At 56.8% G+C, this 26,927-nt stretch overlaps 1 protein-coding gene across 3 annotated transcripts in view; it reads left to right on the top strand.

Moving 5' to 3' along the window:
* The window catches only part of LOC104037330 (protein CEPU-1), a 365,392-nt gene extending 338,902 nt beyond the window's left edge, over window positions 1–26,490 (top strand). For 2 of the 3 annotated variants that reach the window (XM_075723131.1, XM_075723130.1), the window contains 5 exons: window positions 17,621–17,755; window positions 18,439–18,559; window positions 20,211–20,362; window positions 24,304–24,336; window positions 26,390–26,490. In XM_075723131.1, coding sequence (XP_075579246.1) covers window positions 17,621–17,755; window positions 18,439–18,559; window positions 20,211–20,362; window positions 24,304–24,336; window positions 26,390–26,490 — 542 coding nt within the window. The remainder of the gene's footprint in view (window positions 1–17,620; window positions 17,756–18,438; window positions 18,560–20,210; window positions 20,363–24,303; window positions 24,337–26,389) is intronic. The other variant, XM_075723132.1, reaches the window with a different exon arrangement.
* The last annotated feature ends 437 nt before the right edge of the window (window positions 26,491–26,927 follow it).

The following is a 26,927-nucleotide window of genomic DNA, read 5'->3' on the forward strand; positions in this document are numbered from 1 at the left end:
GGTAACTCTGATGTTGTCATGGTGATTGCCATGTTGTCAGGCTGGTTTTCACCTCTCGGTGGACGAGGGCTGGAATTCCTTGGCTAGGAAAAAGCGCAGCGTCCCGAGCTGCCGGGCACAGGGCGACGCCGAAGCGCGCGGAGCTGCTCACTAGCAGAGCGAGCGGCACCGTGTTTGAGCTAACGGGGGGATATTTATCCGTGCTGTAGGCACAAGACTCGTCAGGCCTCCCGCTAAGCTCAGGACACGTGCTGAGGAATTGCAGTGAGGGCTCTCCCAGGAGGGATGAGGGCTTGGCAGCCCCTGGCCAGTTGAAGCAGGCATGGCTTAGCAGTGCTGGCAACATGGGCTCTGTGGTCGGACGGCAGGCGTGGTTATCCTGCCGTGACGGGGCCAGGGACACAAGGAAAGGGTGTAAAATCTAGGTGTTTGCACACAGATACCTTCACTAGCACATCTGCCTGGCCGGCACCGGTCTGCTATGCGCGGTCATCCTGAGCCAGAGGCTGCATCCAAGTCGTCATCCTTAATGACCCTTGATGGACTTTTCTGCCATGGTTTTTGTCTAATTGCTTTTTGATTATTGCTGTAGTATGATGGATTCTGGTGTAAGGCTTAAGACAGCGGCTGCCAGGGTAGGAAAACATTACGGTTTGGCTCGATGGTGTATTTACTCGTAAGAGGTCTGATCGAGAGGTCTTTATAGCGGGAATCCCTCATTAATCTCAGGATTAGGCTCGGCGCTGAAAGCTAGATCCCGTGCGGAGCCAGAGTCCTGAGCTGAGTCCAAGCTGTGATTTGTGGGGTAGGTGCCACCTGGGTGCTTCGCAAGGCAGAGGCACGAGACAGGGGAGATGCTCGGAGGGTCCCGACGTTGCCACGGCCCGGATATCCTTGGCGATCAGTCCGTTTAACCTCCATGGCCCTCTGCATCCTCCCTGGAAGAGGTACAATAGCTCCCTTGTCTCGCAGGACTGATGGGAGGATAAATACATTCAAGACATGAGGCGCTCAGACGCAGTAGTAATCACAGCTCGGATATGCACTTAAGATAGATGAGACATGGTGGCCTAATGTGGCAGAGGTCTCATGAGATCATCTGTCTATACATCAGCAGCAAATCAGCGAAGGGACTCTGGGAGAAGTCCGGTGTATTTGGATATATTGATTCTCTCTGGCTCTTGGCGGGGCTTAAAACAAGAGGACAAGCGACTGGGAAAAAAATCCAGCTTGAAGAGTTGCTTGTCCCTGGGAAGGGGACACGTCCTCCCCTCTCAGAGGTTTGTCCATTAAGCACATCGCTTGCTGTCCTTCATCCTTCCAGGATCCTTTCTGGACGGGAGGCAGGGGATATTTGTAGGTCGGATATCAGATCTGGAGCCTGGCCAGGAGGCACCGAGAGAAGGGGGATCCACTTGGGTCGGAAAATCTCCGCCTGCTTCCATGCTGCCTTGTCCCTCGCAGTGATCGGCTCAGCATCCCGCAACATTGCTCCCTGTAACCCTGCCTCGAGTCACCTAATTAACTTTAGACCAGAGAGTTGTGCTCTCTGCTTGTCCTTTTAATAGGGAAATCTCTCTCGGAGTGAGCAGATGGTTTGTGTAAGGCTGCTTCTGTGTTCATCCTGGGTCTCGTGTTTCTGCACTGTCTCTTGTCTCCTGCTGAGGGGTTTTGGGGGGTTTCCTGCTGAGGGAGGTTTTGGAGGAGGCCAAGCACCTGCCTCTCCTCTCTTCTTGGTGTTTAGGAACAGGGAGGGTTTGTCTGCATTGCCTCGGGCTGAACGCATGCCAAAGAGCCAACCAAAGAGCCAACCAAAGAGCCAACCAAAGAGCCAACCAAAGCTTGTAGTGCCTTGTGGAAATGAGGGGTTTGAGCCCCTCTTGAGGAAGGACTGGGGGAGATGTTGTGTGAGCCAACGCAAGCGGTGTCTCAAAGAAGGGACCCTGGCTGCATGATGGAGCACAGAGCCAGCCTTGAGCTGCAGCGTTGGGTTGGGTTGGGTTGGGTGAGTTGCCGTGCCATACGTGATGTCCCACCTCACCTCGTTGCGTCCGTCCCCCCGGTCTCGTGGTGGCCAAGCGTCTCGCGGAGTCTCGTCCGACTCGTTCGGTGGCCGAGCACCTCGTCCTCCTTCCAGGAGGCAGTTGCAGGCCTGGGCTCCAGCTAAATTAACTGAAGCATTTCAACCGGCTCCAATCCTGTCGGCAGCTCAACCGTCCCCTTGTTTACTGTTGAAATAATTACTGCTTTGCCATAATATTAGCTCTGAGCCGTGACTCCATTACCATTATCGCCGGAATATTACCCATTTATTATCTCCCAGCAACCCTGGAAGATGAACACTAGGCTTCAGAGACCAATTGTTTTACAACAGACAGGATCTTGGTGTGCATTGTTTAATGAGGTAAACTACATTATAGCCGGCATTAATTTGGCTGCGGTGCACTCCACTAAATCATTGTTAACCTGTAAATCTGCCACTGGTTTTGATGCGCGCTTAATCAGCGCGCGCTGGACAGATCGGCCGGGAAAAGGGTCACCGGTGGCCCGGCTCCATTTGCACCACGTGGGGTGCAGATAAATAGGTTGCGGCGCTCTCGGAGAAGCAGGACTTTGAGGTGGACGCTAGTTTTGCGCGTGGTCGTGGTGAAGGAGAAGCTGGCAGCTGGCATTGCCAGGGGTTGCTCGCAAAGCATGTGGACGTGTGCTGTGACCAGCAACAGGATCCTGCAAGGAGCGGGGTGAATATTTAGCCCCTTGAGTGCCAACAGCTTCCCCGTCGGCTCCCGTGATGGGAGCAGGCTCTGGCCCAGCAGGAGCCAGGATCCGGCAGCATTGCATCACGGGCTCCAGGGTTTGCTTTCCTCAAGGAATGACTTAAACACGGTTAGCGTGCCACGTGCTAAGCGCTTGGTTGTGGGTAGCTCCTTTTAGCGTTTCCCTTCCACTGATGTGCCCTGGTTCCTCCTGCTTTTTCGAAGCGATGGGAGATTATGTACTTGTACGTGTATATATATATAAAAGTAATATTTTTGATTCCCCGCATGGTGGAAATGAACTCTCTGAGCTGATTTGTTTGCATATTTGGCATAGCTGCCTTTAAAATATGCATCTTGGTACAAAAATAACAAGACCCCTACCAGCTACAAAAGAGGCAATGTCTTTCCCTTAAGAAAAGGAGGGGGAAAAAAAACCCAAACCCTCTCTGCTTCAGCATATTCCCTAAACATAGCTTTGCAATGTCACGCTTTCCCTCCTCGCCAGAGGCAGAGTGTGCTCAACCTCTTATCTCAGCCCGGGGAAGCAGGTGGGCCAGTCGCTCTCGTGGAGCAGCGCTGCTGCCGGTTGCTGCCATCCTGGGGGGGGCAAAAGCAAGCAGCTCTGCCTGCACCCCCCCGTTTTATCCTTCGGCTCATCCCATCGGTTGCTGGCTGCCTTTCCTGCAAGGGCGAGAGCCGCCGCGGTGTTACAAACATCCCCGATCGGCGCTGCCGCCGTGCCCGGCGCGAGGGAGCTGGCACCCCGTACAAAGCGGTACTAATAAGAATATCAGAGATTTATTTTTCTCCCTCCCGAGCCGACATTTGCATGACAATCTCATCAGCCCTGCATGCGCGAAGCGGCGGCGGCGGGACCGGGTTAGGGCAGCGGGGAAGTTTCTATTCGCTCCCATTGCCCGGGATAATGCCCTGTCCCCCTCTGCCCTCGCAACCCGCGCTCCGGCTTTGTGCGGAGACGGCGATTTTCACACCACCGGCAGCATCGCCCCGCGCCGGTGGCTTTTCTCCATCCCCAGCGGTGCCTCGGCTAACCATGGGCTATGTGAGTTGTTTCTTTGGCATGGTGGGACAAGGCGGACAAAACCCAACACGCCGCTGGCGTCAGCTTGCTGGATTTTGTCTCTTCTTCAGCCCCCTCCTTCCCCGGTAAATGCGTGGCTTTGTGTCAGCGGCTCGCTCCCTGCCTGGGACTCGCCTTTCATTCGGCTGGCGTGGGGAAGAGCAAGGGACAGGAGTGCCTGAGATTTGAGAGATCTCCACACAAATTAAAACCTTTTATCAGCCCCTAATAGCTCTGCAAACTAATTATATTTGGGCCAAACTTTGCCAGAGACTCCCCCGAGGTATTATTATAAAAATCTGAGCTGTGGAAACGCGTCCCCATTCTGTCAACACCAGGTCGCTTCAGCTATAGAAAACTCGCGGCTCGTTTTAGCTCCCGTGATGTGCTTTGCATAAGCTGCCGCAGTTGTTTTCGGGGAGGAGAGAGCCCTCGCATGTGGCCCAGGTCTGCTGAGCCAAGGGCAGGGCTGGCTGCGGGGGAATAGCACCCAAATCTTTATTTGCCTGAGCCCTGCTAGCCCGGCTCGGTGTGCCGCCGCTCTCCCGCGGCCATCGGCACGGCCTCGGGGCTGCGGATATGCAAGCGGGGTACCTCCATCCCCGGAGGGATGGGTTGTCGTGACGAGGGCCGGGAAGGACGCCCGGAGAGGTGGTGGAGATGCTCAAACCCGAGCAGGAGGGCGATGGCAATGAGCAGCGCAGGGAGGAAGCGCGGCTCTGCCGTGAGGCTGCACGTGGATGGTTTTCCTGGTGCCGGCACCTTTCTGGAGGGCTTCTGGTGGTGTTGGAGCTGATTTTCCCCTGAATTCACGCTCCTCTTCTTCCCAGCGTCGCGTTCTTCTCCCTTCCTTCCCTTGCAACATCTGCTCCGCTCGCCACGCTCGCACAGGGCAGGGCACCGCAGCCAAAGACATCCCCCGTGTCCACCTGCCCACGCCGTCCGTCGGCGGAGGCAGCGTAAGGAAATGCTTTGAGCCAAACTCCAGCCCTTGTGATGTTTGCCCCAGTGCGAAGGAGTGTTTTTGCCCCGGTGGGAAGGATTTTTTTGCCCCCCCCGCCGCCGTTGCCCTGCCGTCCTTGCGCTCTTCCTCGGTGCAGATTGCCGGCTAATGGGGTGGAGCTAGCGTGAGCGCTCTCTATTAATGGAGCAGAATATAAACAGAATAAAGCTTTCATTTCCCGGGCTGTGATTTCATTATTAATATACTTTACAGTTCACAGGTTGTTCATTTGCTTCCGTGTTTTCTCAGCTGGTGTAATCTGCGGCGTAGAGTGAGAAGAGTCATAAAATTTCCATTTCCAGTTGAATGTGCGTCCAATTCGCCGTGAAATGTTTCTCTCTGTCGTGAATATTAAGTGCCCGAGGAGCTGGTAGCCACAGGATTAGGCAGGGCAGGTTGCCAGCCCCTCTCCACGTCCCGGGGCCGTGGGAGAGGCGTGGGTGCAGAGGAGGAAAGGGGGCAAGGCGAGGTCTAGGCAGCGAGGGAAGGACTGGGCGGCGGAGGGAGGAAGGGGGAAAGGGGGTGGAGAGAAAGAAACCATGCAAAATATGCTGGAGAGAAAGGGAGAAAAGTTGGAGAGTGGCAGAGACTGGCTGCAAGGAGGGATGTGGTGGGCGAAGGATGCTCCAACGGAGCAGATCTGCGCTCCACCTCCTCGTTTCCCTGTCCCATGACCTATGTACTTGGCAGGGAAGATGTTGCACCACTGTCTGCTGCGGTTTGTAAAGCACTTGTTGGTGCCTGTGCTTGGCTTTGGGGCTGTGCCCTTCCCCTAGCCTGAGCACGGGTAGAAAGAGAGTTTCCTTGTCTCTGGTGAGGCTGAGAAATGCTGCGGCACTTGTACGGGCAAGGAGCTGAAACGTGCTCGCGAGCCGGAGGGAGCTGCTCGGCTGCCCCGTACCAAGCTAAAGAGCAGCAGTGAGTAGCCCCGGCGCTGCAGGCACTGTTGCACGTGAAGAAAAAGGGCTTGTCACATGAATTGGGGGGGAAAAAATCACCTTCTGCTCATGGTTACATAGACTCATCGAATCATAGAATCGTTTAGGTTGGAAAAGACCTTTAAGATCATCCAGTCCAACCATTAACCTCACATTGCCGCATCCACCACTGAACCACTTAAGGGTATAGTAGAAATTTCATGTTTCCTGGCTTGGTGGCTGGATTATTTATAATGAAAGCAAAAGCTAGGAATCATTAAGATTGGAAAGGAGCTCTAAGATCTTCAGTCCAACCATCAACCCAACACCACCATGCCGACTTAACCATGTCCCCAAGTGCCACCTCTGCCCGTTTTTTGAATGGCCAGCAGGAAAAGTGGGGAGATTTGTTGTGCATTTAGCGTATTCTTTAATGGTTTGTAGCAGACTGAACGGTCGCTCTGGGGCAGTGCAGCAGGAGTTTGGGTATTTGGGGCAGGTGGTCCTGCCACGAGGCTGGGCAGGCAGCAGGCAGGCAGCCTGCGCCAGGGCCGGTGGTGCCACGGAGGGCTGCCCACAGCTGCAGCCCCACTGGCAACGGGCACATCTGGCGGCACAGCTGGCACGTTGCCGCAGCCGGAGGCGGTGAGGGATGCGCGCCCCGGTTACCCCTCCCCTGCCCACCGCCCCGTCCTTGCACTAGTGGGTGCGTGTTGTGGCATCAGTGCCAGGGGGAAGAGGACAAAAAGCCAAATGCCAGTGGTGTGCCCAGGCCGTGGGGATAACTCGGGCGCTGCCCAGAGCCGACGGCACCGGTTCCTTCCGACTCTTTGCTGATATTACTTCTGCCACAGCATTCCTCACTGCAGGGGAAAAAAATGCCTCTTCCTTTCCCATCTTCTCTCGGTCGAGTCAAGATAATAATAGTCTTTTTCTGATCCCCTGAACTTTCCCATCTGCTTGGTAAAACAATGGCAATTCTTTTTCCTCCTGGTCTCGCTCTCTCTCTGTCTTCCTCTCTTTTATTTTTATCCTCCTACAGTATAATTTAAAGCCAGAGCAATGCCATAGCCCATGGGTTTTTCCCCTTCCTGTGATACACTGCTGTTATTTAAAATGGCTTTTCCCTTGCAGAGCAATGCCTCTCGCTGCCCTCCCAGCGCCCGTAGCGGGGCCAATACCTTCACAGGAGGCCTGGAGAGGGGACGATGGGCTCAAGCAAAGGGGCTCAGCCCATGCTCCGATCCCCCTGCTCCCAGTCCCTCCCAGTGCCCGGAGGGCAGCATCACCCATCCCTGCAATTCCAGGCTCGGCCCCCCCACTCCCCATCTCCCCTCTCCAGGCTCACGGCATCCTCGCCAGCCCCCCGCAGCCCCCCGGCCACGCCGAGCCCGTCCGTCTCACCGCCCGTGCGTTTCCCCAGCTTCTCTCAGTAAGCCACAATATTGCGAATGATCCTCCAGAAATGGAGACATCAGTGCCATAAAACACAAGGGACAGAGCAAGGCCACTGGGCTGGAAAATAGCGTGTCTGAAAAAATAAAGACGGGCTAAGGATGATGGAGAGGAGACAGCGAGCTTCACCCTGCCGTGATTCGGATGGCTCCAGGGGGTAAAGAGGGGTCAGGGGGTCCCAGGGGAAGAGGAGGGAAGGAAAATACGCCCCATCTGCAGAAAGCCGCATCTGGGCTTGCCGGGAGCCGCATGCAGGGATACGCAGGGAGAAGGGAAAGTTTCCCAGATCCCCGTGACTTCTTGCCAGCGCCAGGGATGGATTTAGCCGGCACTTGATGCTTATTTTTTCACTCTAATGCCATTATGCCACTTGCTTCCCGTCCTAGGGATATTTTCTTAATGCGGCTGAAATACAGCTTAACTGAGGTTACAGCCATTTAACGCTTTGGATTGCAATTGCTTCTTAAGAGCTTGTCCTACGGAGAAAGCCTTTGGGTTTAAATTTGCAGCCGGAGGGGCCCTACGGTCCTGGCCGCCAGCAGCTGTTTTTCAGACAAATCCGGAGGAAAGCGGGGCTCCTCGAGTTTGGCTGCGGGCGGGGATGCTCTCGCCTGCAGAGCAATGCCGGTCACACGCAGGGGCACGTGGTTGGGAGGGGATGGGGTGGATCTCGCCACCAGTATCCCAGCTGGGTACTTTTTTGGGGGGTGCTTTGCAAAAGTCCTGCAGCTAGCAGGCAGGAGCACCTCATTTCTTGGTGTTCTCTCTCCTCGCCAAGCCTTGTGCACCACAGCTTCTCCTAGAGCCAGCGAGAAAGCTGCCAGAAATGGGCTGGACTCCAGGAAAGCCAAGTTGCACCAGGATTTAATCGAGGAGCAGGGCTCCCGCAAACAGGATGCGTGTGTTTGAGCGATGTTCTCTGGCAGCATCTGTCACTCTCGAACATCTTGGTATCGCTGCAGCAAATTATTTGAACGCTACCCACCGTACCCCATCTGTCAGGCAGCCCCTCCGCGCGTATGGGGCCCTACCTTGCCGCCTCTCCAAAGGAACTCACCGGCAAAGGCTGAGAGCCAAACAACAGGACAAATTAAATCAAAAGCACAGCTTCGGCACCCAGGGGGAAAATGCACATCAGCTTTGACTTATTGCATGGCGCACGCTTACAAGAGAGAAGCAGCGGCTTTTGTCACTGCAAGGAGCCATGAAAAATGAATTAGGGCCGCTGCTGGGAGAGGGCACGCAGGAGAATCTTTCATTCTGGCAACGCTGTCCTCTCTCACCTTGCAAGCGGCAACAGGGAAAAAGTCGTGGGGAGGAAGAAAGAGTAAGGAAAGAAGGGAGAGGGGGCTTCTTGATGGGCGGCTCATTAGGGTCTGGCTCTAGGCTGCGGGAGAGAGCATGGGAGGAAGAGCGGCTCGGGTGCTGCGAGAGCAGCATCGGTGCTCGAGCGGGAGCGCGGAGCTGCCGGGAGATGCTGTCTCATCAGTAACTCTCTGGAGAAGGCTTGGCTCCGTGGGAGTCTTGATATTTGGTTTTCATGTGCCTTTTGCATGCCTTCCTGCAAGGAGGCAGAAAAGCTGCATGGGAAGTGTCTCGGTGCCGGTCGCAGCCTCTGCCGAACCTTTCCTCTAGGAGCATCCATCCTTCCCGGTGCCACCCCGAGGGCCACCACCTCGCCTTCCGAGCAGGAGGACCCCAGGGGCTGAGGAGGATGATGTCCGGCTCTGTGCTTGTGAATAAGGCATGAGTATCATTAAGACAAGCAGCCCTCTAATGAGCCCTACACCCATCTTTGCTATAGATCTGACACCACTTAGGCACTTTGTGAACTGCGACCGTCGCTAATTTGCTCTCACGGGCTGGCACGTGCTGTCCGGATCTTTTCCTGGGGGTCAGCATCCTTACCAGCCCCCCGGGAGGAGGCCGAGGAGAGTTGCTGCCAGTTTCCCGAGCCCTGAGCTGCCTCCAAGCTCGCCCAGCTCTCCTGCGTGCCGAAACAAAAGGGCTCATTCTTTATTCGACTCGTTTGCTCCTGAGTTAGAGCCTCGTTCAAGGGTGGTTGGTCCCCGAGTTGTTTTGTTTTGTTTCTTTAAATATTAATTTCCATAAACGGCTTCTTGCAAACAAAAGGTTTAATGCTCCTCTTTTAGTCCCAATAACAAATAAGTTGTCTGAGGCATGCAAACATCCCGGCAGCAGCGAGCCGCGCGTGTGCAGCAGCCGCCTGAGGACGACGAACCGCGTTTAAGTACAAATTGCGGTGCGCAGGGGATGGGGGAGAAGCATCCCGAGGGATCGCGGGTACCGCGGCAGCATCTCCCCAGAGATGCTTGCCCGGAGAGGGAGGGCAGCGAGCCCGGCCGGCACCGGGAAGCCCCCGTGCAGCCCGGGATTCCAATCTTTTGTGTGGAGGCAGCTCTGACATGCCTTTTTGAGATGGAAGATTTGAGAGCCGAAGGCCGGGAAGCACAATAGAAGATAGACTGCTTGTACCTCATTGTCTGGAGAATAGATGGGCTGCGGGCTCCCGGAGAATAGGAGCTGCCACTCAGGCGGCTTTAATAGAACAGGCGGCAGATAGATTTCAATAAAAGAAATGAGTATAAATATCGTTAGTGGAGAAGAGAGGGAAAGTGAAAAAGATCTTGTTCGACGAGTCACAGTGGGAAACTTTCAAGGACTTATAAGCTAAAAACTCTTCACAATGGTGCTATAATGGGCAGCTCGACTGACTCGGCTGCGCTGCACAGCGCCGGCGAGGGGAGCGGACCAGGCAGGCATCCCCGGCGTGCCGTGGCGTGGCTTTGCACGGGAGGTCCGGCCCTGGACGCAGGGCACGGCGGCAAGGTGGCCGTGCCGGAGGAGCCTGCTCACGTTTTGGCTCCCCGTGCCTTGCTTTGGCTGCCCGTGGTGTGGATGGTGAATATAGGCTGTGAATGTAGGCTGAGCAACCAGGAGCAGGCGATGTGGTGGCATCTGGAGGGTCTCTGCAAGTTGCACGTCCCAGTGACTAGTGGGATGTGTTGCATGCACCCACTTAATAGTTAAATATTTGAGTTGTTGTAGGACATGTGAGCCCCAAGCGTGGTTTTGGGGCTGACTACAGATGCACTGAGCAAACGCAGCCACAAAGGTGGGTCCTGTCTCAGATCTAAGCTCCGAGTAGCACAAAAAGTGGAAGAAAATGTCTTCCCCGGCAGCAAAGAGCGGAGGTTCGGCAGCGGGCTGCAGAGCCGCAGCCTTCATGATGGCTCCCGGTTGGTGCTCGCATTCGGAAATCCCCATGTCCTGTCCCCGTGCTCACAGGCAGCCAGAGATGGGGCTTTCAGAAATATTCACCTCTGCTCGTGTCAGCCCAAAATCATGCCTGGGAGGCTCGTCCGTCGCATCTCAAGGAGAAACGCGAGGCACCGTCGGCTCCCTGTTATGCCCAAAATAGTTGCAAGGAGCAGAGAAGCCGCGGCACTGCATGGCCATGCACGAGGAGAGGCCCCGGCAGCCCAGGGGAGGAGGGGACGCTGATACTGGTGCAGGAGAAGGACTTTGTGGCAAGCACGGATCTATCGCTCAGCTTGCACCTGCCTGGGGTGCGCTGGGAGCCCTCCGCGTGCCGATCGGCACCGGCCACCCCTCTCCCTCGCAGCCTGTGCCGCTGCGCACGAGGGCACGGAGCAAAACTGGCTGTGAGAGTTCTGCCGAAGCCAATTTAATGAGGGGTGCAAGTCAGGAAAACGAGATGTTTCCTCTCCCTTTGGTGATGCTGGGCACAGCTGGTGACAGTCCCCACCCCTGGGGCGTGAGGATGAGGAGGGAGCCCAGGCTGCAGCAGCGGAGGGAGCTACTGCAAAGCTCTGAGCGCCGCGCAAAAGCCAGGCAGCGAGAGCACCGTCCCTTGGGGCTTCGCACCACGTCAGGCCACGGAAACATGCTAATTAACATGGAAAAACACGTGAGAGGAGAGGTTTCTTGCCTTGTCGTTGGGAAACTTCAAAAAGAGAGCGACTCGGCCCCGTGTAGGCACGATGCAGTCTTTGATATGCTGCGTGCCTGTTTCTGGGGTTACGGTCCTTCTTCTGAAGGCTCGTGAAAACTGAAGAAGCGGAGGTTCTTACCCCACATCTGCCGTGAGCTTGTCTCTATCAGGAAATATCGAGCGATCTCCTAGGGATCGCTCCTCTAAGGGGGGTCGCCGATGGGAATGGGCTGGAGCCTGTGATACGGGGATGTAATTTTTGCGAGAGGAGGAGAGGAGCATGCGGCGCTTGCCCGGGTCGATAGGGTAATCTTAAAAAAAAAAATCTTTTTTTTTTAATGATTGCTCTGGATGATTTCCAGCAGGTTAATTACCCCCAATCTTTCTCCGCCGGAGCGTGGCGGCGTTAAGCCAGCACCGGGGAGTCGGAAAGAGGGGGTGCGCAGAGGAGAAGGTGCCCTAACCGGTATCACTCGCCTGATGAAAAGAAAAAGGGAAAGGGAATTTTTGAACTGCCTGAACTTTGTTCTGTATGTGTTAATTAAGCAGTCCGGAGCGGGTAATACTGATTAATAAGAGGTGAAGCAGGTGCTTCCCCCATCTTGGGCCAGGGCATGTGCTGGAGGCAGCCTTGGCTCTTCTTTACCCTTGGCACCGGGGCTGTCCCACCGGGTTTGAGAGCCCGGCTTTGGGGCGATTCCTTCCCCCAGCGCCTTCCCTGCACACGGGGAGCCGAGCTGCCCATGCGATGCTACTAAATCACCCGCCCTGCACTTTTCCGTCCGCTGCCACAGCGGAGGAGAGGTGAAGCGGGTCTCAGGCACCGACAATTCGCTCTTATTACCTTTGTGCGTTTTATTTATTTACTATAAACTGTTATAGGACGGCCGTCACTGCCGCATCAGAGCGACATTTGAAATATATGGCTCTCGGTTTTAGTGCGTTACTTGGAGCCGGGAGTCTGCGCGATGTTAATTTTTATTGCCAGAAGTAGCCATAAATTGATAGTTCAGAATCGCTGTAGGGACTGTAATTAACTAGTTACTATTTCACCTCCAAAAGGAGCAATGTTTCACGCTCTTACTTTTACTTATTCGGAATCAGCTGCTGTCAACATCCGCTGAAGCCCGTATAAAGATTTATAGACCTTGGAGGTAAATATTGACTAATGGGCAGCTTGGCTTAATGTTCACCTTGAAGGACAATAAATTGTGCTATTGATTGAAGTGAGATGTCAATATCTGCATTGTTGTAAACATTTTAATAAAATTATCTCCATAAAATATTCTCCTTTCCTGGCCGATCCTGGCTAGTAGGATCGGTGCCTGGAAAACGCAGCGGCACGGCGTAGCGGGCAGGGTAGTGCCTCGGGATTGGCCTTTGGATTTTGGGCAGCCAGAGATCAAACCCGTTGCGATAGCAAATGATTGCTGAGGTCGCACCTTTGAGGTTTAGAGGTGGAAATATCGTGGTCCTGGATGGCTGGGCTGGCTCGCCTCGATCCGAGGTGCAGGGATTTGGCATGGGCACATGGCAGCACGGAAGATACGCCGTTGTTGCCGGGTGCTGCATGCCATGCGGTCGGCGTGGTGTGCCACGTGGCAACCCTTCGTTAGGGTCGTGGTCGCCGGGAGCTGGCACGGTGCACAGAAGCAATGACGGCGGCCGTGCCGCTTGCCTCGGTGCACCGCGGGTCGCTGGCAGGGCACGGCGGCAGAGAGCAGTGCCTCGCTCCTCGAAGCTTTTTTAATGGCATCGTGGGCAGCGTTCAGCCTGGGAAAGCTGTAAGAGATGTGTCTTAGAGACCTGAACATGGCTGCGATGGCGAGCCGGGGGACAGTGGCACGTAATTAATTTGGGAACATGTGTTCGCTTTCCAGTGAGTTATTATCTTGTCAGAGGCTCGACGGAAGCAAACGGGTAGGAGGAGGCAGAAGGGAGATGAGTCGGGCTGGGAAAACGAGGAGAAGCAAGGGAAGGAGAAAGGCAAGGAGGGAGGAATATGGATGCAGGAGGCATCTGCCCGCACCTCATCGCATCTGTGTGGGACCCCAAGCGCAGCTTCGCCGTCTGCCTCGGTGCTCCGTGCCAGACCAGGATCTCGCCTCCGCAGCTCTCCCACCGCCGCCACCGAGCTCCCCTGCGCCGGGGGCCTTGCAGCGCGCGGCACCGACCGCTGCCTGCTTGATGGCAATCTCTCTAATGTACCCACGGTGGCTTATCTGCGCCACGCGAGAGACCTTGTTGGGTTATCTGTACCTCTGCATTTCGGGCTGCTCGCTGCCGTGGCCCTCGGTGGTCTCTGGCTGAAGGCTCCCGAACGCCGCTGAGCTCCCCGGCTCTGCTCACGATGTGGGCTTTTCGTTATGCATCCAGTCTGTCTTAGCTATTTTGCAGCTCCGGGATGAGTTTTCCCCCTTGCTCCTTTGTGCTTCCCCTTCCCTGAGGTTTTTTTTTTTTAATGGAGATCTGCAGAGTTGCAAGCCTGGGAGAGCAAGTCCTAAATAGCGCGTGGTGGTCTGTGCGCAGGCTCCCGCTTGCCGAGCAGCTGGATTCAAGCTCTGGTTTTCCATCTCCCCAGCTCGCACCGGGTTAGTTCATCATCCTCAGCTGATGAGCGAGGATTGCGCTTTTGCCTAGTCCATGGCTGTTCCATTTCTGGCCTGTACGATATTATTAGTATTAATAATAATAATGGTGGGTGCTGGCTGTGCTGGTTTTCTAGCTCCTGAGGAGATGAGAGCTCTCCCATTAATTCCTGCAGTATTTCAGCTCCTAATTGTGCTCGAGCAGAGACAGCCTCGAAAAGCTCCCATCATCAATTCAGGCGGAGCAGGGCTGGTACCCCTGGGAGAGCTCCCGGAGCCGCGGGGCCCTGGGCCCCGAGCATCCCCGAGCTCCGGGTGCTTTCGGAGGCAGGGACCGCGGCAGTCGGGTGCCCATTGCATTGATCTAGCTCCAGCCTCAGCCGAGCGGTGGGAGCAATCCCAAAGGGCCTGATATACGTGAGGCTGACTGGAGAGATAAGCCTCATCCAAAATCTGGGCTCGGGCTTGCCTCGCTCCTAAGCCCGGGGAGCCGAGCTTCACCCAAAGCAGCATTTGTGTCCCCGTGCAACCCGGTGAGCAGATAAATGTCCCTCCCGTGCCCCGCCAGCCCCGAGGGGACCCCAGCGGCCACGGTGACATGGGCACCCTGTTGCTTTCTATAAAGCAAGGTCTGCACTTACAGATTGCGTTTACTTAACCCCAGCCCTGCTCCCTCAGTCCCATCTATTTGTTTTTCCATTCCGGGCAGTCACTCATGAATGAGATTTGTCCAACTATCAACAAGACTTCCCATTATTAATAGGCGAAAATGCAGAGGCCAGGGAGCCGAGCGGTTTGGCAATTACTCTCAGTCTGCGCCTTCACCCCTCGGCCAACACGGGTGCCGGCACGATCCAGCGGTGCAGGCGGCTGCAAAGCGGCTTTATGGACCCGGTTTTCCTGCAAAGCACCTTGCGCAGGAGGGGACGGGGGGACACGGCGGGTGTCCCGGTCGCCTGGCGTCGCCCACTTCGCCGGTGTGAAGCGGTGCCCTTGGGGCGGGGAGCCTCGTGTCACCTTGTTCCTTGAGGTGTAGTAGCTGGCACTAACGAGACGGGATCTGGCCAGAGCCTTGAGCAGGGACGATCTTCCTGATGCTCTCATCATCGTTACCTGAGCATGAGTGATGCCACATCGTGCTCAGGGCAAAAGCCGGTGTCAGCTCTGGTGCAAAAGCATCCCATTTCGGTCCGGGGTGGGCTCTGCGCCTCAGGGCCGATGGGCAATACCCGAAATCCAGCGGGTGCCAACGCAAAGCGTGCCAGACCCTGAAACCCTGAACTCTTTGCGCTCTGCCTCCCCGTCGCCGATTACCACACACGTATCTCAGACTTCAGTGCTACGCCGGCACAGAGGAAGCCTTCATCTCTCAATTTCCGGAGCATTTGCAGGTGGAAAGCTGACCCTCGCAGTTACTTTAATGAAGTCTTTTGCTGGGTAATGAAACGCACTCGAGGTGCTTTGCTCCCGGATCAAACTGGGGACACACGCTACAGCTCGGCTACGGCGAGAGCTAATTCTTGCCGCGTGCGAGCCGGCGCCGGCATGCTCAGGGAAGGGCCTTTGGTTAGTTAGGAAGCGGAGTGTTATCTGAGCCTTTGCACAAACCGGAGTGAGATTTGCACGCGGAGCATCTGAAGGACACCAGCTGTGTCGTTATTTTATCAGCAGGCAGCGCTGTGCTACAGAGAAGCCGATTCTAGGTCAGCCATAAAAGGAATTTTTTTTTTTTTTCCCCCCACTCTCTCCTTTTTTTGCAGCACATAGCACTGCAGGCCCGCTGGATGTAACGCTGCAATTTGTGTGCCTCCAAAGGATGTTCCTTTTGGGGTAACGCCTTCATATCTTGCCCTTCGGTTGCGCTAAGTACTCAGGAGCTCAGCAGTTTTGACTGTGAGTCGCTCGGGTGGGAATTTTGGATTTCGGTGCGGGGCTGAGGGCGCGGGTGGACGCCAGCAGTTCATCGCGGCGGGTTGCACGGGAAAATTCGTTTCAACCCTTTCCGAAGCTGGCAGGGCAGCCTGGGGCTGCCTTTCCAGTTGGGCCAGCCTGGGATGGCGGGACGCACGCCTGTGTGCGCGCAGGCTCCTGGGTTCGGCTGCCGAGCGTGCGGCTGTGCAAAGGAGCGGCGGACGTGCAAAGACCCGGGGCTGCCGCCGCGCGGTCTGGTGCAGGGGAGAGCCACGGTGTGATTTCGTCACGGCTGAGCGTATTTGCAGTAGTTTGAGCTGACACCGGCAGCACCTGGGAGCGCAGCAGCAGGATGCCAGCGGGCGCCCGGGCTGCTCGCCGCAGGAGCTCGCCGTGTCGAGCTGTGCAAGGGCGTTGCAGAAATCGTGTCGGCGCTGGCTCCGGACCCCGCGTGCGAACCCCCGCGTGCGGGTGCTTTCAAGATGTCTGCCTTGGCGTGCGACCGCGCTCGCTATTTATATACCGCGGGAAGAGATGCTATAAATGTATCAGCCAGTGGGATGCAGACAGCGTGTGCCCCGACGGGAGCCTCCCGCGTGGATACTTTGCATGCATTTGTTAGGAGCAAGATGCGTATGGTTGACCGGTCACGCGTGGCGAGCTGTGGCCCGTCGGGTCACGCTAGCGCAGAGACCCTGGTAGCCGGATGGGAAGCGTGGGATCTGCCGGCCGAGCTCGCCACGTCCCCTGGGGACTGGGGACCTGCGCTCGGCCTCTCTGCCATTGGCACTCGCTCCCAGAAACAGCTGTCCAGAGCTAATTTATTTCCTAATGCTGCAGCAATGTTAATTTATAAATTACACTGGTAATTCGAGCTATTATTAATTTCAGATGGTGTAGGGCAAGCCTAATTAAAATATGACACCAATTGCCACACATATGTACCAAGGACTACCGTTTAAAATTTATAGGAATATTAAGTGTGACACTGGTCTCGGAGATGCTTCGCACAGTAATTAAAGCGTCTCGGCTGCGGGAGATCCGATGGAGAGATGTAAACGAAAGGAAGGGAGAAGTTGTCCCCGTTCGGGGGCTGTCGAACACCCGCTTGTGCCCTTCATTCAGGGGCGAGCGGAGTTTCTCCGGGATGTTTAGCGGGCGCGTCCTAATTGACGGGTTTCTTTATTTAACCCTGCGTTTGTTGTGCCGCCGCCGTCTCCGTCAACCTGGAGACTATCGCGGCCCAACACCTGCGCCTCGCCAGCCGAGCACCGTGGGTTTCCAGGCGCGCTTCAAAGCGAAGCGGGCTCTTGGAAGGAGAGGGGGGAGGCTGTAAGGCACCAGACTAAAGGAGAAGCTGCCGATCGCATCTGCCCGGCTTTGAGCGGACCCAGGAGCTGTGGTGCAGCCCGGGCGGGAGAGAGGGGGGCGAGCGCGGCCCCCCACGGGTACCGCAGAAATGAGCCTGGAGCGGCGCAGGGACGAAGCAATTCAGCTGGAGGGAGATGCTGGCAGCACAAGTAATGGGGATAAGCTGGCTGTGAATTGAAACTGAAAAATTAAGAGAGGGGTGTCTGTGTAGAGCTGGGCGAGCCCGGCAGTGCCTCCCAGCCAGGAGGAAGGGGTGGGATGCACAGACGCCAAGAAGAGATGATTTCGGGTTATTCTAGCAGGGTGCAGGTTTGGCTTTGCCCATCCTGTGCACGTTGGGGACGTTGTCTCCAGCAAGTGATGCACTTGGCGGGGCCGGGGCCACCGCAGAGGTCCAGCGCTTGCAGACACATTTATGGCAGGGGTTTTCTTGGGGTGGTGGGGCACAGGCTCCCGGGAGCCGGGATTTGCGGGGCGTGCGTCCTAGGGCAGCGTGACACGGTCACAGACCATGCCATGCCTTCCCATCACTCACAGCCTTCTCCCTCTGACCCTGCAGCCGTGGGCTTCATCAGCGAGGACGAATACCTGGAGATCACGGGCATCACGCGGGAGCAGTCGGGCGAGTACGAGTGCAGTGCCTCCAACGACGTGGCAGCGCCCGTCGTCCAGCGAGTCAAAGTCACCGTCAACTGTGAGTCGCCTGGGGGCTGTCGGGGACCGGGGACGGGGCGGGTCACCGTGCCACCCCACAAGGGGATGGGACTTTGGCGGTGGGAAATGGGGAGAACCCATCCTGTGGGCCCTGGGGCCAAGACAGGCAGCGGCAGTTTTCTGAGCAGGTGGTGTTTTGCCCTTTTTTCCCCCTTCTTTTTGACTTCCATTTTTTTTCCACCACCTCCTCCTCAGCTGTCTCCATCAACCTGGGTTTTCCGCCCATGGTGAGATGCTGTGCTGATAACCTCCGGGGAGAGGAGAGAAGTGAGCAGTAAATAGGAAATTTTTTCGTTTAGAAAAAACGCGAGAGGGAAAGAGAGTGAGGAAGAGAAAGCAGCACCATTTGTGCTCAGAGGCAGAGGTGGAGACCCTCCTAAACGCCTCTCTGGTGGAGAGGGGGGTGGGCAACAGGGTCGCACAAGGTTCCCAAGAGTCGTGGGGCTCCAGTCCTCAGAGAAGCCCGCACTGGGCTGCGGCGTGGGCATCCCCACCTGCCCAAAACCCCCTGGACAGCAGTGCCAGAGCGGCAGGAGGGGCTCAGAGATGATTTTAACTCCTTCCTAAATACGGGGAAAGAAAAGGGAGATTGAGGAGCAAGGGGAGGGGGCGGACGGCCCAGGGCTGCCAGGCACTGAACCCAGGCTCCCGTCTTCCCCGCAGACCCGCCGTACATCTCGGACGCCAAGAGCAGCGGGGTGCCGGTGGGACAGAAGGGCATCCTGCTGTGCGAAGCCTCCGCCGTCCCCTCTGCCGACTTCCAGTGGTACAAAGACGACAAGCGGTAAGAGCCCGGGGAGCAAAACGGGAGGGCGGGCACTGACCCCGTGCGAGCTGTGCCCAGTGCCGGCAGCTTCGGCGTTTGCGAACCGGGCCACTGCTCGGTATCCATTAAAAGCAGGCCAGGGCTTTATATTCAACTCAGCGCTGTCTGCGCGGTGAAAAATAGACAAGGAGCATTTGAGGGGGGTGGATTTGTGCGGGAGCCTCTGTCAGACGGGTTTTGGCCTCTGTCTAGGTAGGCAGCGCGGGCAGGATCGCTGCTGCCCATGCCTCCGTTTTACGGTCTCGTGGTAAATCCCCGCTTGGGTGAAGTATAATGGCCAAGAGCAATATTGGCAGTGCAAATCCAAGTACTTAGGAGCGGATGAAATCCCTGTCATCTTTTTAAACGCTTTGGCCAGAAGGCAGCATCAGCCTCTTGGAAAAGCAGAAGAAATGTGGTGTCGGTCGAGAGACGGGGTTTGCTACGCCGCAGAGACGGCCTGCCCGGCACTGGGGTGAAAGTCACCCTTTTTGGTCAACCAGCAGCTCCCGTTGTCCCACCAAAGCAGCGGCACGGGGCCATGGCCGGGGAGCGAGGAGGGGAGCAGCGCAGGCAGGGGTAGAGCCCCGCTCTGGCGTAAATTTCTCACTCTGACCCCAGGCAAAGCTTTTTTAACCCATTTTTGCATCGCTTCTCCCTGGGAAGCCCAGAGGGGCCGTGGTGCATCCAAACACAGGACGAGCCACACAGGTCACTAATAAGGAAGCATGTTTTAGCCGAAAAAGATGCTACCGTAGCTACCGGGGAGGCTGAGGCCGCCTGCCTCGGCTGTTTTGGGAGGAAAGGAGCAGGCAGAGCGTACAAAGCGGCGGATGTTTGCGCGGCGGATGAAAGGCTTCGCTCAGAACTAGGTCAGATCACGAGGGCCCGCGGAGCGGCGGCAGGAGCGGGCTCAGCCCGCCCGGATCGGCAGTCAGAGCCTGGCAGAGGTGATAATGGAGATCCGGCACCTCCCGGGAAGAATTAGCAAATAAAAGAGCCACGGGAGCGAAGCAGGAGGGGGACGCGAGTTCAGGGAAGTCAAAGCACTTGGTTAGGGCTTCACAGTTTGTGGCGGCGCCGGCATCTGGGTCCCACCAAAGGGGTTTGCAGCAGCGTCTGCTGTCCCAACGTGCTGCCAGCCCCGTCAGGGCCATGCGGGGAGCTGGCGGGGGTCAGGGAAGGGGAAGGTGCGAGGAGGTATCCGGCAGAGCCGGGAGGACCGAGGAGCCCTCGAGGCCGATGCAAGAGGGAAGCTGGGCTCTTCTGCTGCGTGGGAAGGAGCCTTTCCCAGGTACCCTCCTTGGGGATGTGAGCATCCCTCCCTCTGCACGGCCTTTGGCCAGCCCCACAGCCCCTTCAGCAGTGACTCCGCATATGTGAGGATGCCTGTAGACATCATGGGGACGGTGTGGGCTGGCAGGCAAGGGACGAGACCCAGCAGAGCAGCGTCCATCTCCCATATCTCTCCCAATACCTCCCCTTCTCCCTCTTCATGCCTAATCTTGCCCCCAAGCTTGATGTCCCCGCTCTCAGGCAGGACCAGGAGATAGCAGGTCATGGAAAAGAGCGGGTACTTCTCCTCCTGACACCATCCCCATGATGCTCTCCCCTTCTGCCGTTCTCCCAGGCTGGCTGAAGGACAGAAAGGACTGAAAGTGGAGAACAAAGCCTTCTTCTCCAGACTGACTTTCTTCAACGTCTCCGAGCAGGACTACGGCAACTACACCTGCGTAGCCTCCAACCAGCTAGGAAACACCAACGCCAGCATGATCCTCTACGGTGAGTAGCGCCGAGGGGGCACGGCGTAACAGTGAGACCGCTGATGTGTGGGACATGGGAAGGGTCTCTCTCGTCTTTTGGGGGAGAGGTGCGTTTGCTGCTGATCCTTTCTGCCCCGGCATGTGTGCCAGAGTTTGCAGTGAGCCCGGGGAAAGTGTGAAAGCCTCCAAACCTAACTCCTGACTCGGGTCCCAGGTCTGCCGCTGCTCTGAGGTGTTTGGCACCGCGTTCAGGGTCCACCGTCGATGCAAAGTTAGGACTCGGCTGCAGGTTTCCATCTTCTCGCTGTGATGAATACCTAGGAGAGTCTCTGCGTCAAGGCATCCTCCTGTGTTGATCGGTGGGAGGAGAGGTGGCACTCGGGGTCATCATGGCAAACCTGCGGGACCACGCCGCAGGCTGCCATGCAGTGCACCTTGTGCCTGCCCGGGAATAAACAGCCCCCGTGGCTCTGCCACCTTCCAGGTCACATTTTCCGCTCCTGCCAAGCAGATATATTCTTACTGATGGTGCCAGAGAGAGGTGGGAAGGTGCAGAGGGCAGGGAGCAAGAGCAGCTTTGTACCCTCACCCGGGGGCTGTTTTCTTTGCGTGCTGGAGCTGTGATGAGACGGATGCACCCATCTGCCACCGCTCACGGCTGTAATTGCTCAACACATTTGTCAAGCCCATTCAGGTGGTGGCAGAGCCAGAGCAGAGGGCCGTGCTCCCCAGATCCCTCTCATGGCCAGCGAGAGCAGGAGATGGATGGCAGACCTCATCCCCGGCCACTGCCGTGGGGATATTTCCCTGCCAGGGATGTGGGGCGGGAGGTTCTCGCTGCTGAACCATATGGGAGGAGCAGGGCGTGGGGACCTCTGTTCTCTCCCGACGTCACCCCGACGTTGTCCTCCTCCTTGCCACCCACCCTCCCCCTGGCAGTCCCACCCCATGGCAAGCGCTGACCGTGGGTGACATTAATCCCGGCCCGTGGTAAGCGAACCGTGGAGCGGTGCGCGGGCTGGCATTAATCACTGCTAAGAGCGTTTGATGGAAAGCGCTGGTTTCCCACAGCCTCGAGCCATCCTGGTGCTGCAAACCCTTTCCTAGTGTGTACAAAGCATTTAATTAAACCCACAGAGACCGTGCAGGAGACCCCCTCTTCTGTCGGAGAGACGGGGCTGGAGCGCAGCAGGGTCCAGGTGGGTGCAAACATGGGGGCTCGGCTGGCTTTGTAGGTGTGCGATGGTTGCAAGAAGTGGAAGGGAAACCCAGTAAGAGGAAAGAAGCGTTGCGGGGTGGGAGGAAGGGTGTCCCTGGAAAGGCGGTCTCTTTGCCACTGTCCTCCTGCGTATCTTTGCAGAAGGCAATGCCCATCTCGTGTCTTCCTTCTGTCGTCCTGTACGTGCGTGGGAAGCTTTTCTGGTTCAGCGTGAGTGGGTGTGGTGGCCAGCTTGGCAGGGGCTCGGTAGGCACTTCTGTGGTCATTGTCACTCTTTTGCAATGGCCATGCGGTGTGTTCTGTCACTCCCTCACCCAAAGCGGCGCACCCTTTTTTCCTCATGGATAGCTTTGTTCTCCCTGGAAGGGGAACAATGTATTGGCAACCAGCTGCCATCATCCCAGGCATCTCGCATGCCAGTGTCTTTGCAAAGTCGTAAATAATGCATTATCGTGTAATTTTTCTCTTCCATCGTTTTCTCCCTGAGCGCACAAGCTCAAGCAACGGGTGACTTGCAAAGCTCTGTGCCGCAAAGCATTGTGTCCCTGGCTGTTCTGCCTTGTGTTTTCCTCACCTCTTGTTGTATGTCTGGAGGGGAAGGAGGGGGAAACGAGCTTTCCTCATCCCCAGGTCCCTCGGTGGGGCGGCTCAGGGCTAGGAGGGGAGGCTGGGCACTTAGCGGTGCAGAGCACACCGGGATAGCAGGCAATCCCAAAGTGTGCATCGGGTTGTTGAGCGTGTCATCGCAGCACGGTCAGCAAGGTGTGTTGAGACCCTGGGAAGCGATGTCCGCTTCTCGCCATCCTCGGGGAGGGGCTGGATGTGGTTCAGGAGAACCCCAGGCCAGGGAAGCGGTTTCTTTGCAGAGAGCAGAGGATACCAGGCTTTCCCGGGAAGCAGCAGAAGAGCTCATCCCATCTCGGATGCTCAGCTCTGTGCCCGCAGCCCCAGTGTAGAACTAACCCTGGATGGTAATGAGCCTAACAACCATTGGTTCCCAAAAAAAGTCCGTGCTGTAAGTGATGAACATTAGCGTCTTTACCTGCCCGTTAAGCCATCATTAGCGTTGCCTAGGAACTACCTCAGCTCTCTTCCCCACGGGCTTCCTGGTAATCGGTGTCCCCAGTAACCCCATTTTTCAGGAAGATGGACACCTCTGGCATCGCAGAGCCACCCCAGCCCAGGTCCATCCTTAGGGTGGCTGTGCCAAGCTCCCGGCGTAGCCTGGCTGTGTGTACATCCTTAGCCTTGACGTTGTAGGCTCCCTACGGGTCTACGGGGTTAAAATCTTAAGTAGCATGGCGCCTCGGTCTGGCATCTGCAGATGCAGCCTGGATGAAACCCCCCCCCCAGGTTAAAGACAACTTCTCCCCGCTGACGGCTTTGAGAGCTGTCAGGTATTTAGTTTCTAACCCATGAGCGATGTTTTGTATGACTCGTGCCATCATGGCAGCGTCCTGCTTCACTGCGTCCTGCCAAAGTCTAAGCCTATTTCATGATCCCCCTTAGCTTTGTTGATCTGACTGTGCCTCCCATCAGGGAATGAAATCGGAGTCCTTTGACCGGCCGTAATTGCCATAAAGCCACATTGATTGAACGATCCTTTCAGTCTTTATTAATTGAATCCCCTCGGGGGACAACGGCTCCCCTACCCCATGGCGGACCCGAGGGGACCGTGAAGTGCAAGGGTCGCCCGTCTCCTGGTGCAGGGCTCCCCGGCACCCCTGGGAACACCCCCCGGTAATTAGCAGCAACGCGGGTGGCCCCGCACACAGCTATCGAGCGTCATTGGGCCAAGCTCACCCGTCCCTAAGCAACCGGATCCTTCGGTCCAGCAATTAATGTGTCTTTATTTATTGTAATGACAGATGAGAAGGAAGTGGCATGCGCTACCTGCGGCGTGAGAAAGGTCTCACCCGTGCAGTTTTGGGGGACCGATTTTGTGTGTATCCCCTTTTCCTGAGGCCAAGAGAGTGTTCTGGGGTTTGCCCCCCCCCCCCCCCCCCCCCCCCCCACGCCCAAATGGAGGTTTAATCCCTGCGGGTACTGCGACATGAGCCTTTCTGGGGCTGTGCGACAGAGGCTAATGTAGTGTACATCTTTTAATCCTTTTTTTAATCTAATTTTTCAGGGAGGTCAACTAGTGCTTTATTTAACATGTAGCACTGGTTATTATAGGCCTGCCACCTCATTCAGCAGCTCATTTGGTGCTGTCTGTGATGTGATGGAGCGCTCGGTGAAGCCACATAATTTTGTGGAGTTGGGGGAAAAAAAAAAAAAGCCCTCCACTTCTCCCCCCGTCACGCAGTCTGCGTCGCTTCCCAGAGGCTGGTGTCGGGCAATAAACCCGTTTGGGATGTTGCGAGAGGGATGGGCCCTGAACCTGCGCTGGAGGGCAATAAGAAGAGCACGGGGGAGAGCCAAACCCCCAAAATCCCCCAAATGGCAGCCCCGGCACTTTGCTTTTTGCTCGGGGTGCAACTGCGGACTTTGCCAGGCCACCCCCTGCCCAGGTCTGGGGTCCCGCAGGCGGCTCGTCTCAGCTCGTGTAGTATTCTTCCCGAACAGGGGGACCGTGGCCCCAGAGGAGCAGGGCGCGATTCGGGCAGCAGCATCCCACTTGCTACCCCGTCTCCTTGTTTTCCCCGGCCCCAGGTGGAGGGCAGGCTGAGCGAAGCGTCTCGAGCCTGCACTTCCCATTGCCCTTTTGCCTTAACTTTCGCTTGTTCTTTAATTTTTAGAAGAGACAACTACCGCTCTGACACCCTGGAAAGGTCAGTAATTCGGGGCCCCTGCAATGCCAGCGCTCCCTCCGCTCCGTTTCCCCATGGGCCCCTCCAGCTCCTGCCCCAATTTGTCCCGGTGGGAGCCACGGCACCCACTGCCTCAACTTCCTGCCCCACCGCTCCCACGGGTATAGCGATGAATTAGGGCTTTCTCGCTGTTGTCCAGCTGCCCTCCTGTCCTGCCTCCTCCCCGCCAGCCTACTGTGCCCGTCTGGTGGTGGTCCGAGCCCTCTGCATGCCTTGTCCCCCTGCCGCGGTCCCCGGCTCCCGCGCTCCCTCCCCATCGCCGCTGCGCTCTCCTCCCTGTCGCCGGGGCGAAAGCAGGGATGTCTCCGTGGTCTGCTTTCCCCGTGTTGCTGTGTAAATGGGTCTTCTGGCGGTCTTTCCTCCTCTGGGATGCTTCTAATACCTTTTTTTCCGGGATGTGGTAGGGGTGGAGAGGCGTCCGGTCCTCTTCCCGGCATTATTTGTGGTCAGGGCGGTCGGCACTCTGCCATGCAATCTTATCGGCCGGCCAGCTGGCTTGGTGTCATCTTGATTTTGGGGCTCCATAGCCAGGCGGCTTCATTTGTGGTGTATTGAGTGGTCATCCCTCGGGATGACTTGTAGATGTCGGGAGGGCTACACGGATGTAGTGCAGAGACAGTCGCATCTCCAGATCTGCCCTTGTGCACGGCTTCCCGGCCGTGCCAGGATCTGGGGCTAAGTGGGAAGCGTTGTGAGGTGTCTGTGAGTGTGTTGGAAGAGTGCTACTGGTGGGAGACCAAATGGCTGATGGTTCTCAGTGCCCCGGTCGGGCTTTGTTTTTTCTTCATGGAAAGAGTAGTCAAGCATTGGAACAGGCTGCGCAGAGAGGTGGTGGAGTCACCATCCCTGGAAGCGTTCAGAAAACGGGCAGACGTGGCACTCTGGGACATGGTTTAGTGGGCATGGGGGGGGTTGGGTTGATGGTTGGACTGATGATCTTAGAGATCCTTTCCAATCTTAACAATTCCTAATTTTTACTTTCATTAAAAAATAATGCAGCCACCAAGCCAGGAAACATGAAATTATGACTCTCTCCTTAACTGGTTTAGTGGTGGACTTGGTAGTGTGAGGTTACTGGTTGGACTGGATGATCTTCAAGGTCTTTTCCAACCTAAATGATTCAATGATTCTATGGTTTTATGATTCTAAGGGGACGTGTCCTGGGATTTAAGAAGTGTGGGTCAATCAGACCTTGTGAGCAGCCCTGCTCCAGCCGGGTCCCAGCCTGGATGCCTTCCTGAGGTCTTTTCCCAGCCTAGCGTTCCCCCAGACCAACTATTTGGGGTGTTTTGGTGAAAGCCACCAGCTCAGGCACCCTCTGCATCCTTTCACATGGTGAGCTATGAGCTCCTCACCCACCGTCATCCCCAAAGGTGTGGATGGGCTTGGCTCTTATTGGACCCCCCTCCTCATCCCATCTCGTTCTTCTTGAGATGGTCCGGGCCCATGGGCAGAACGCGTTGTCAATGGCGAGCCCCAAACAGGCTCTGGGGAGGTGCAAAACACCACGTCCTGAGCGCGGTGCTGCTGGCTGGGCAAGTGGTGATTGTGCCCCACCAAGGGAGACAAGCGGGGAACAACGGGGAAGTCGCCCCTGCACCCGGCTCGCCGGGGCTGGCAGAGTGTGGGCAGCGTTGGGCAAGAGCGATCATGTGGCTGGGAACTTGGACAAATTCGGGAGGAGGGGCAAAGGGCATTGGGGGAGGTTGGTTGGCGGCGATGAGCCGGGGATGGTCTTGGGGTGGGGATTCAGGGCTGAAGCGGGACCACGGCGGGCTGTGTCCCGAAGACCGGGGTGGGGACAGGGATGGGGATTGGGATGGGGATGGGGATGGGGATGGGGATGGGGATGGCTGCAGCCGCGTTTTTCAAGGACGGCACGGGGCGCCCAGGTTGCTCTCACGCAGGGCAACGCCACTAGCACTGGGGGCCCAAATGGGCGCGGGTTTTTTGGTTTTATGGGTTTCATCGGCTCGGTGGCTAACCGCGCAGGCATTTCTCTCCCTTCCCGCAGGCCCCGGCGCGGTGCACGACGGGAACAACGGCGCGTGGCGGCGAGGCGTCTGCGCGTGGCTGCTGGCCCTCCCACTCGCCCAGCTCGCCCGCCAGTTTTGACCCGAGAGCCGGCCCGCGGAGCAGCGGCGGCGACGACCACGGCCAGCGAGCGCGAGCAGAAAGGAGAGGAAGAAGAAGAAGAAGAAGTGTTCACCGTTTCCGAAAATAATCATAAGAATTGAGAGAGTATCCAGCCAGGCCACCTGGGGGAGGGGGAGAGAGGAAAAACACACAAAAAAAACGCAAGGGGAATTTGGAAAGGAGAGAGGGAAAAAAAAAAAATCCAAGGCTTCCTGCTGAAGATGCAACGCGACTGAGTCTTTTTCTTTTCCCCCGATTTTTTTTGGTCTCCCACCCCTTTTTCCTGCCCCAGTTTCACCGTTCTCTGCCGGCGCGGAGGACAGGCAGGGCCGTCGGGGCGCGGCGCTCCCCCCACCCCGCTCCCCTTCACCGCCCCCCTCGCCCGCCCGCTCCCTCCTGCGGGGACCCCTCCATCT

Source organism: Pelecanus crispus, chromosome 19 (genome assembly GCF_030463565.1).
Source record: "Pelecanus crispus isolate bPelCri1 chromosome 19, bPelCri1.pri, whole genome shotgun sequence".
Classification (NCBI taxonomy): domain Eukaryota; kingdom Metazoa; phylum Chordata; class Aves; order Pelecaniformes; family Pelecanidae; genus Pelecanus; species Pelecanus crispus.